This window comes from Perna viridis, chromosome 7, assembly GCF_037379345.1.
Source record: "Perna viridis isolate PV_CMFRI_1.1 ecotype Kerala chromosome 7, ASM3737934v1, whole genome shotgun sequence".
Lineage (NCBI taxonomy): Eukaryota > Metazoa > Mollusca > Bivalvia > Mytilida > Mytilidae > Perna > Perna viridis.
Genome location: NC_142451.1, coordinates 46,163,284 through 46,174,365, shown reverse-complemented (window position 1 = coordinate 46,174,365; position 11,082 = coordinate 46,163,284). Strand labels below are relative to the sequence as shown.

Genomic DNA, 11,082 nt, shown 5'->3' with positions numbered 1-11,082 from the left:
TTTCATCAAGCAGCATTAAAACCAATATTAATATTAATAATATTAGTTCTATACAAGACGTACTCATAACCATATCTATCGAAAGAGGTAGCCAAATCCATCACCGAGAGGTTCTACCATATGCAATATTTAATTATGATTGATATAAACATATCAAATTTACCAATATTATATCTTTTGAGAACTGCTATGTGTATTTGTATTCTTAAGAATAATTGTATTATAAGTTTCTGAATTATAACAAGTAACGGTTGGCTTTACTCAAGTGTTTAACTTGAACGACTAAGGACCAAATGAAAATGTAATGGAATCAAACAGATACCTCATTTCTGCACAGAAAAACACGTTTATGTTTGTTCTTATTCCTTAGCATTCCCGTTTCAGCGCTGCAGACGTGACGCTTTAAAAACAGTGAAACAAAAACTTCCATTTTTTCAAGTTTAAGTGTGTATTACATTTTTTCGGGGTTAAAAAACTAAATTAACGCACCAAACCACAGATATGTTGAATTTATTTTTTAATTGTCATTATATTATAGATTTTGAAATTAAAAAGTGTCTTTATGCAATTATCTGCATTTTGTAATTGAAAACATTGAAATGATGTACCGGACAAGAAATGGCATATCAATTATATTATTATTATAATTATTATTATTGTCATTTGTGCAGAGACAGACAGGGTTAATTCCATAATTTTATTTGCTCTGTCAGACAATAAAATACAGGATGCGTACCTAAAATCAATTTACTGTTATGACAGAGGATTGAATCTTGATAAATTACCAGACTTAAAAATTTTAGAAGCATGTTCATAATTATGTATGCTCATCAATAGTATGCATAACTATTACCATGATTAAAGCGTATTGTAACGCATTACATAAGCTGTTAAATATAACTATATCTGCTATTTCAAATGAAGAAAGTCCATTCGTATCAAAAATCGTATGCACTAAGATCAAACAAAAATTAAACTAAAGACGAAAAACAAAAACAACAGGACAAAACAAAACATAACACATTACATAACAGAAACATACACACAACTTAACTAAAAAAATTACAAAGCAGAGAACAAATTAACAAGCAAATAATCTAAACGATAACAAACCTAAAAAGTCTCTTTTGCTTAACCACCCTAAAATCTCCTATAGGGCATGACACTCAAGGTAACAGATTATGCATAAACTTATATATATCATGTAGCATCAATCCATGATACAAACATACAAAATATATTAAAACTTTACTTTGAAAATGCATTGCAGGGTACCTTAAATCTTCGTTACTTAAGGCAATATTTCGATTAGATTTTTCACTAAAAAATCAAAATTACATAAGTCTCCAGCATTGTTGATAAATTTATTAACCCATCATACCCTTTTTCTAAATAAATTTTGAAATGTGCTCTATACATAACAAGAGTTTGAAGAATCTTGATGGGGCAAAATGTTCTGGAAATCACGGTTTTTCGTTTTGAGCAATTTTCAAGATTCTACCTACTTTGACGCCTTTAATTTGTCAAAAGCGGAGGGTTCACTAAATTTTTGTAAGTTCCACACAATGAAACTAAACTAGAAAGATTAATTCATAACAAAAATCACGGGAACTTCATCCATTTAAATATACTGTCGATCCAAAATTAACCCCTTTCAATGGAAGACAATTCATGATTGCTTAAAATAATAGACATCATTTACTGCATAAATATTTATTTTTTCATTATTTCTATCATGACGGGTTATTCGTCGTGTTATCCGTTTGATATGTTTTATGCTTGAATTATTTGCTTGATTTCCGGCTCAAGTCATAATTCTCTTTGATAATCAAAAACAAAGTCCAGTATTAAATCTTTTGCATATACTGGTGATTCTTAGGTGAAGACCCTAGTTCTGAGGGGTGTGTGCTTAAGATTCTTTTGTCGAAGTTTTTCTGTACAGATTGTAGCATCTTTTAATTTGTTCTTATGACTTAGAGATTCCAAACGATGATTGTCCTTGATTTCAATTTTGAGTCTTTTGATATGTCTTTGATCGGTCAGTTTTTCTTTTGTATATGATCGGGTAGTATGGATAACTTTCGGGTTGTATTACTGTCCAGATACTGAAGATTTACGAATCACGACCTCGCCCGCCGTGGATTCTAGTTGTTTTCTCCTACTATATAACTACTTCAAAGAAGATCCTGCTTTTACATAAAAAAAATAATATTAGGGTCGAATTTACAGATAGAACAGATTCAGAATCTCCTGTGATATTTGAACAATATAGTGTGAAATATAGTGGGTCTTATAACAGAGAAATGACCGATTACGAACTTAAACATTCAAAATTAAAAACTCTTTAAAAAATGTCAAAGGCACAAATACTTTTAGTTAGGACAACTGAAAACTAAAAGTATGATATTATAAAATGTTTAAGCATCAAATAATTTTAGGTATTTTTCATAGATAGTGTTCATTACAATAACACAGAACATTTAATAGGCTGTCCATATAAATATCAGACAAATTTTATGCTATGGGTAGCACAACTTTTTTTTTGTCTCCACTTTTTGGGGTGTGGTCCAAAGTAATGTGTATATCATATACTGGTCAGATTTTTCTTAAATCGACAATTGATGACTAAAAAATAATAAATGATTTTAATGTTACTAACACAGAAACCGAATGTTGAAAAAAAAAAACATGAAGAGTTATTTATCTTATTCAATGAACTTCAATGCTTTCAATTTTTCAATTTTTCACCTATTGCATCAACAATTTTCAATCATAAAAGACTATTGAAGGACCTCAAGATTGAGGACTTCAAGGGTAAACCACCTGAGTATTCTTGCAAAAAAATTCCATTCAAATATGGTCGTTCTTGTCACGTCATTACGGGATATTCAAGCATCATAGAAAACGAATCTCTTCTTAAGGTCCTTCCCAAAAATTCCAAGTACCGTGAACCACGTACTATGAAATGGAATATTAAGTTTAAATTTTATTGATTCACTGTCGGAGTGAGTAAAAGCTGTGATGTCTTTAATTTTGAAATGTATGAAAGTCGAAGTAAGTCAATGAGTGGCGATGCTACATTAGTTTTTCTAAGACCCCGATGTAGCAAAATCATCGTCTCATGTACATGAAAAGTACATGGACTACCAGCCGAAAATGACATTGTTTTTGTCTGCAAAATGTATTTCATCTAGTGTTATTATCAGAGGTAGACGTAGAAACAAAAGCAGGAATAAGACCTCTACTGCTATCCGTTTTAGATCTCTCTACCAAAGACGATGATTGTGGTCTACCGTCTATGTACTGGATATCTTAACCCAATAAGAATTCATAAAAACAACACTACCTATCTGGATCTGCAAAGTGTAGCACCAAGACTTCTCTTTCAAAACGCTAAATTTTTCAACTCATTGCTTTCAACGAGGGTCTCTTGTCCTACCACGACACCTGTTAGCTAGACCTTTTAATATCAGTTTTATCTATAAAGATGACGCATTATCGTTAAACAATCATAGTTTCGGGATTTGATATATCGCATCTACCCCAAAAACATTGAGATAAAGGATACTACAGAAACTATGAAGTCAGACTCGTATCTTGACCTACACTTAGAGATCGATGGTAAAGAAAAACTATTGACAAAGAAATACGGCAAACGTGATGACTTTTCATTTAGTATTGTCAACTTTCCTTTCATCTGTGGTAACATCCTTTCAGCATCTGCGTATGGAGTTTTCATATCACAACTCATACATTATGCCAAAGCTTGCCGTAGATACGCAGACTTTTTTTATATCGTGCCAGACTTTTTACAATTCGGCTTCTGGAACAGGATTTTGTTCTTACAATATTGAAATCACCACTAATAAAGTTTTATGGTAGTCATCATGAACTCGTGGATCGATACAGTGTATTCATCTGCATCATGAAAACTGATTCTTGTCAAAGTTTTCCTTTTTTTCTTTTGTTTACCCTTGAATTAACTTCTTTATGAGGAACTCGGCCGGTGTTTCCTGAATAGTAGAGGACGCTTACCCTACCGGTGCACCTAGTCCATGCTCCAGTGTTTAGTGGAGTCCGAGTTGCTCATTTACTTTTTTACTTTGTATGTAAAATTTTATTTATTTTATGTTCTTTGTTGTGTGTGTCTGTTTGGTTCTAGTTGGTCAAGTAGTGTCAGAGGAGAAGAGTTTTGAAAAATTGTTAACGATGAGGGCCGGCGAAGGACGACGGACGCATAGTAATGGCAATAGCTCACATGGCCTTTCGGTCGGCGAGCTAATAAAGGGAACCAATATTCGAACCGAAATCAAAAGAATATTCACAAAGTATAAAAAATAGACAGGAAAAACAGACACAAAGAGCATGAATTAACAAGTCCACACAACAGCAGTCCATGAATTAATGCAGTTGTTATGAATATTTGAATATCCTCTGTAATAGCAAAATGTGATAACTGGAAAAATTGGTTTGAAAAGTCGATACAAAACATTCTTTAGTTTGATTCGTTTAGTGTTCCAAGTTTTAGCCTTACTGAAGACATTCTCATGTTTTTTTTACAGATTATATTACAAAATATAGTTATACTTGAATATATTTTTAATCTAAATGGTATTAATCCTATCGTAAACTGATATTCCGACCACATTAAATCAAAAAATGCCGGGGAAAAACCCACAAATAGTGGCCTAGTAAAAGGACAGTAGGAACACAGAAAAATTGTATTCAATAATCAACTTGGACCAAACAATACGTATAAGGAAAAAAACCAATCAAGGTAATTAGCCCCTCTCTAGTTTTTTACGCAAATGTTACATTGCATCAATGAGTTTGATCATAATAATTATAAACTCATATGGAAGTATATTTTTATTTGCTATTTGCCGGTGGAAAGTTAGATGGTTTTCATGTACTTGAAATGCACATCTTTACATCACCTTTCTTTTTGCCACTCTAGAACAAGTACTAAATGCTTATATTTCCTTGAACGCCATAAATATAAGATATATTTTGGAGTTGATTATGGATCGGATAAGTGTTCGGCTATTTTGTTGTTTAATTCATTTGCATAATAGATACTACTTCCACTTTTTATATGTAAAAAAACAGTACCTGATAATTAAAACACATCATTATATTGACAATTTACCTATTTTGATAAGTTTTGTTGCTTTCCCCATGTTAAATCGACCAACCCATCATTTGCTACCTTTCTATCGTGTATTATGTGTGTTTTACTAAAGCCTACTAAAGTATATCAAAAACACCTAACCGTCCACCCGCAAATAACAGATAAAAATATACTTCAATATGACTTTATAATTATTATGATCAAACGCATTGACGCAGTTGAATTTTTTATTCAAACCGCTTTGATTATATTTATATTGAGAAACACAATTAGAACATCTATATGTATTAACGCATAATTTACATAACTCATAATATCATAAACTTTCGTGGAACTATTCATGAGTTATTTTGTATATCCATAATCGACAGATACACAATTCTGAACCATGCAAAAGAAAACTATTTATTTTAGAAAAAAATATACATCGACAATATCTTTACTCGAAAATGATATTGTTTTTTTGTATTGCTTTGAACTAATTAATACGAATTCGATATCAGAAAGTTAACAGACGTAAAATTTTCATTTACAATTCGTCAAAATTATCATACAATGAAATACACATGACTTCCGAGAAAAATGGAAAAATATCCTTGAACGACTTTATCATGACAAGCATGATCTCATGGTTCGGTGTGCTTTCAGAAATACCACTTATCCTTTTAAAATTATTCATGGTGGTTAGGTTACAAGGAACAAATGAAAATTTCAAAAATAGAAACAGTATGATCAATTTCAACGAATATATAAAAGAAATTAAAATATCATATTTCACATTATTAAGGATTTCCTGGTAATGGGATTTTTTCAAACGATTTAGTTATGACATGAGTTATATATGTACCCATAGCTCGATATACTTCCTTAAAATATACTTAAAAATCTATATTGAGATTTTTGTTGTTCTTCTCGAATTAAAGTTGAAGTAACATATTAAGTATCAGTCTCTGTAAGATTCAGGCAGTGGGTGCAACATGGTATGAAAAAAACCACTTTTTTATAAGTTTAACTTGACTATTTGCACCATCAGAATCAAGGAAAAAAAGACAAGATGTTCAGTATTTCTTTGGTAAATTGAGTCATAATTTCATGGAAATTAACAATGAATATTTCAAGTTCAGATAACTCTCAATTTCTGAACAAATGCAGTGATTCAATGATCAAATAATGGTATTTTCAAATAGAGATATGTCGTAAACTTGGCATTTGGTTCCCAGAAAAGCTTTATAGTTTATGGAGGTTAATAAAAAGGGGCTTTAAGAGCGGAAAACGGGTGCTATTATTATCATTAGAGTTAAAGAAAACAAGGAAAGGATTGGTAATCAGTTCATTGCGATTCTTTTGTTTTTGTTTAAAATATTTATATGATATATTTATTAAGAACAGTTTGAAGTTTAAAGGGTTAGAATTTTGTCACTTTTTATATCTTTTTTATTTTTTATTGTCGGATTTCGAAATAATTGCTTTTGTTGGATTTCATATGCAAATCTATGCCTGCTTTACTTAAATCATACTTCAGATACAAATGTATCCCATACAGTTATTTAGTTAAAATGGGACAAAGGGCCCATATAAAAAGTCGACTTTTAAATTTTTCATCTGATTTTGAGAATTTAATTCTAATTGACTCCTTATGAACAAAAACAAAAATTCTTGCCTGCTTTTTGTCTATCTGATTTACATATGTTATATTTTGTCGAATGAAAATGTCTTTGATTAGCATCCTTACAACATAACTTTTTTCACCTTCAATTGAATTTCAAATTGTATGCTATATTGTGTCCAATCCAATCATTGTGTTCATAATAAACTGTCAGTCCCTATGTTTCAGTGTGTTGAAAATTACATTTAGTCCAAATTTGCCACAAATGAAATGAAACGTAACAAAACAAAACAAAAAAATACAGGTGTTTTATTTGCAAAGTATACAAAGTCAATGAAAACAAAAACGTCATAGTATTGGGTTTTCCGATAATATAAGATGATTATAGATATATATTATACTTCATACAAAAATCCTGAATTCTGATTGGGTAATGGGTGATGAGTTATTTTAGTCTATTCCCTGCACATCCTTAATTGCCCTGTCCCCACTGAAGAGTGATTGGTGGATTGATATTTCACCCCGACGGCAGCGATATATCACACGATATATCACCATCTTTAAGGAGATATCACCCTCGACGTCACGATATATCACATTCTCGTTTTCAGTATAATTTAACATATACTGCCTGTAGTAGAGGATGTTACGCATCGTATCACACTCTGTAAATATATCACCCTCGACTTCGTCTTGTGCAGTATATTTACCTCCTGTGATACTACAGCGCAACTCTACTACAGGCAGTATGTGTATAATGATGTATGTTTTCTTTAATATACAAATTACATGAAAAGCAACAAATCAGCAGGAATGACCTATTAGCCTGATCATGGAAAGGATTGTTGTATTGCTTTAAAAAAACTTCGAACAAAACAAAATAGATCAGAAAGCATTTAAAAAGAAAAAGCGATCTGCAATTATAAAATTTGGATACACTTAAATATGTTCTATAATCACAGCCATAAATGCAAAAGTAGCATCTTCGTTCTTTCAATAAAGTCTAAAGTGAGAGTTACTGCTTAACTACTGAACTTATATAGAAATAAGAGACCGTCATATTTGATATCAGAAACTGACCAATTTAATCTTTATCATTTTAAATTTGACTTTACCAGAACCTGTAAGATGAGATACACACACGTTAAATGTCTCTATTGTATACATTGTTGTAGTTTTGACATTTACGAAATTAAAAGTCTCTGTCGTTTACAACGACACGCTCATGTAAAGCTAACCGATTTTAAAATAAGTAAGCACGTTGTTTGTGTATGACTTGTTACAAGAAAGCCTTAAATGTAAGCTGTTTAGCTGTTTATAGGTATTGAATTTAACATTATAATGTAATAAGGATGTCAATTTTGTCTTATCATTAGTTTTATTAATGCCGTAGAGTTTGAAACAATACTCTCATATTCCATTTTTCGATTTAATTTTGGGAGATTTTCATATATAGAATAAATGGAAAAACAGCTTACATTTGAATACTATCCAAAGATAACCATGGCATTGACAATAGTTAAATAAAAAATGACAGTTCCTGTCTTCTTACTCGAGATAGCTGATGAACTCATTACTTTTCCGGTTGAGTAATCACAACGATCTATGCTGGAATCGGATGTAGACCCACTAAACACTGCTGTTTCGCCTTCGTCAGTTCTCGTGACATTCATATTTCCTAAATGATAGTCAATCAGATCGTGTTGAGAAAGTTTAACTTTGACAATACTGTTACCATTTACAACCTTTCTAAATTTAACAAAAATGTCTGCCCAATACAACCGAAAATTTCCTCCTGCAACTATCAATGTCCTTTTTTTTATAGGAAAAGTACTTCCTTCGGTGACATTAACAGCTCTGGATTTCATTTTTAAAACAAGAAATTGGAACCAAGGGAAAGAGTCATCCAAAGCATTAAAAGCTGATACTGCACCAGTTGCGGATCTTAAAGTGGTCTTTGCTTTTGAAATGAAAACAGGACACATATCGGAAATGCATGATTGGTAAAACTTCTTCATGTAATTATTAATGTCTCCAACTTTCGTTCTGCATTCTCTCAGATAGTGTGGGGAAACATTATACTTCAGCTTTTCAGCGGTAACCACAATCGTACATCCGTCAATAAAATAGGAGTATATGTAAGAAAACATATTTTTTATAGTTGCTCCTTCACATGCCCCTTCTTTTTGTTTATAGAGTTCAAACAATGGAGGAGTACCTGCTACAACTTGTCCGGATAAATATCCACCTAGGGATCGAACGTTTATCATTATGCTTGTACATTTCTCTAAGTTCTTTTTGGAGCTAGGGCTAGTGGGTTGATGCATGAAATTGTCAAGATCCTTCTTGCAGCTTGAAATTGCCTCTATATGCTGAGTTATAAGTATTTTATATGGAAGTTCCTTGGTCAGTTGAAGCAGTCTGTCGACTGTGTTTTGTACGTAGTCAAGCTTCTCGTGAATCTTTTTAATGCTTGATTGAAGTTCACTGATTGACTTCTGAATCTCATTTAGAGGATCACCACTAACCAACCTTTCAATGAAATCCACCCCAGAAGTGATTACGTCATAGGCGGTTATAGCGATATCCAGTAAAGCTAACTTTTTTGTATCAACATTTTGTGCGTTTAATAAAACGGATAAACTTAAAAAAAAGGTATCCAACTTTTCCTGGAAGCATATTCTTACCTACAGATTATAATAAAATCGTGAAATGAAAACCATCAGTAAAACAAATTGACAGGAAATTAATCATATAACACGAAAGGACATTGAGATTCAACTTACTTAAAACTTAGGGTTAAATAAATAGGCCAAATTTACTTAGAAATGAAAGAATAATTTTGCATACATTTTTGTAGACAGAGTTTATGGTAAATCGATGGCTAACAATTTGTGCTCATTCTAATTAATAATTGTGACTTCTTTTTGATAGTATTAAATTTACAAAATATGCCATTTAGCAACCCACAAAAAAGAAGTAAACAACTTACCTTAGGTGAGACATGTAGATCAAGCAATATGGCCAGTGAAGTGTTGAACATAATGATATATACTAAGCGATTTAAAAAGAAACCTGTTAAACGGAGCATGCGGAAAACCTCTTCCAAGAACTACCAAATTAAGGTTGAATAAACTTAGGCTAGTCATATTTTTGACTATCAGTATGTACAGATATTGAAGGCTCTGTCTTTCTTCTTTGGGTCAAAGAGTAATCAAGGGAACCAAGGTTATATCAGTAATTAAAATAATACAGTCAAACCTCGGTAGCTCGAACTCCAAGGGACCATTGAAATGTGTTCGAGTTATCGGGATTTCGAGAAATTGAAGTTTGTATATTTCCGGATTTGTTTCGGTGCCGATCCGAGTTTGATTTATCGTTAGAAATTGCCTACTTCCTACGAAGTTGTGTTAGTTCGTGGATCTTTTTCGTTCGCTTTTGGAAGATTATGTTGATTTGTGAACATTAAAAATGCTGTATTCGCTTTTAAAACCGTTCAGAGTTCGAGTTCCTTGGTCAATAATTTGTTTTCATCGGATTTTCTTTCATGCTTTTATCATATCGACTTCGGAACATTCTCGAACTTCAAACAGTGTTATGTTAAAGATCAAAACTACCTAATTAGCGATGACTTAGATTTTATCTGTAATTAACTAAAATGACACTGATTAATGGTAGGGTTTCAGTTTTTCACACCTTTTATTACCCAAGCTGACAAAGTTGCTGACGAGTTCGAGTTAGTGAGGGTTATTCTCTTAAGATTTATTACCGTATTGTGGCAAAATACGGTAACAGATATAGGGCTTAACGAATTACTTATACATGTAATACATTAGAAATATATATTTTTATCTGCATACATAATATAAGAATTTAATGAACAAGACTTGATCAAAATATTATTACGCAAACTTACTGAGTCAAATAACCAAATAATAAATACAAAGTAACAAAAGTAAATAAGCAAGTCGGACTCTACTAAACATTTTGAGCATGAACCAGGTGCACCGGTGGGGAAAGCGTCCTCTGCTTTTCTAGAAACTCCCCTTACTTACTCATAAAAAGTCAAGCCCTAGGTAGTCGAAAGAGGAAAGGCAAAATAAAAGGTAGATCATTAGCGACATGAATACTCTGTTTTTCTAGAAACACCCACCGAGTTGCTCATATAAAGTCAAGTCCAGGGTAGACGAAAGAGAAAGAAAAACTACGACACGTTAAACAGAAAGGTTTGGTGGTACATTTTGCAGATTAAGCTGTATATCGTTGTTTGTATGGAATGTTGTAGATTTTATGAATCCAGTACAAAGGCAGTAAATCACAATTAAAGTCTTTGGTAGAGAGACCA

The 11,082-nt window shown here is 32.1% G+C and overlaps 1 protein-coding gene across 1 annotated transcript; it reads right to left on the bottom strand.

Annotated features, from left to right (window-relative positions):
- Nucleotides 1–7,025: 7,025 nt before the first annotated feature.
- Nucleotides 7,026–9,830, bottom strand: LOC148612955 (uncharacterized). The gene is made up of 2 exons (XM_088594889.1): nucleotides 9,730–9,830; nucleotides 7,026–9,424 (listed from the first exon to the last, which is right to left on the bottom strand). The coding sequence occupies exons 1-2, from the start codon at nucleotides 9,826–9,828 to the stop codon at nucleotides 8,225–8,227; spliced, it is 1,299 nt and encodes a 432-aa protein (XP_088451015.1). The 5' UTR covers nucleotides 9,829–9,830; the 3' UTR covers nucleotides 7,026–8,224.
- Between the last annotated feature and the right edge of the window lie 1,252 nt (nucleotides 9,831–11,082).

Coding starts and splice junctions, on each gene's coding strand:
- LOC148612955 (XM_088594889.1), bottom strand. CDS start 9,828: ATGCTCCGTTTAACAGGTTTCTTTTTAAATCGCTTAGTATATATCATT. Junction 9,425..9,729: donor ATCTACATGTCTCACCTAAG/GTAAGTTGTTTA, acceptor TATAATCTGTAG/GTAAGAATATGCTTCCAGGA.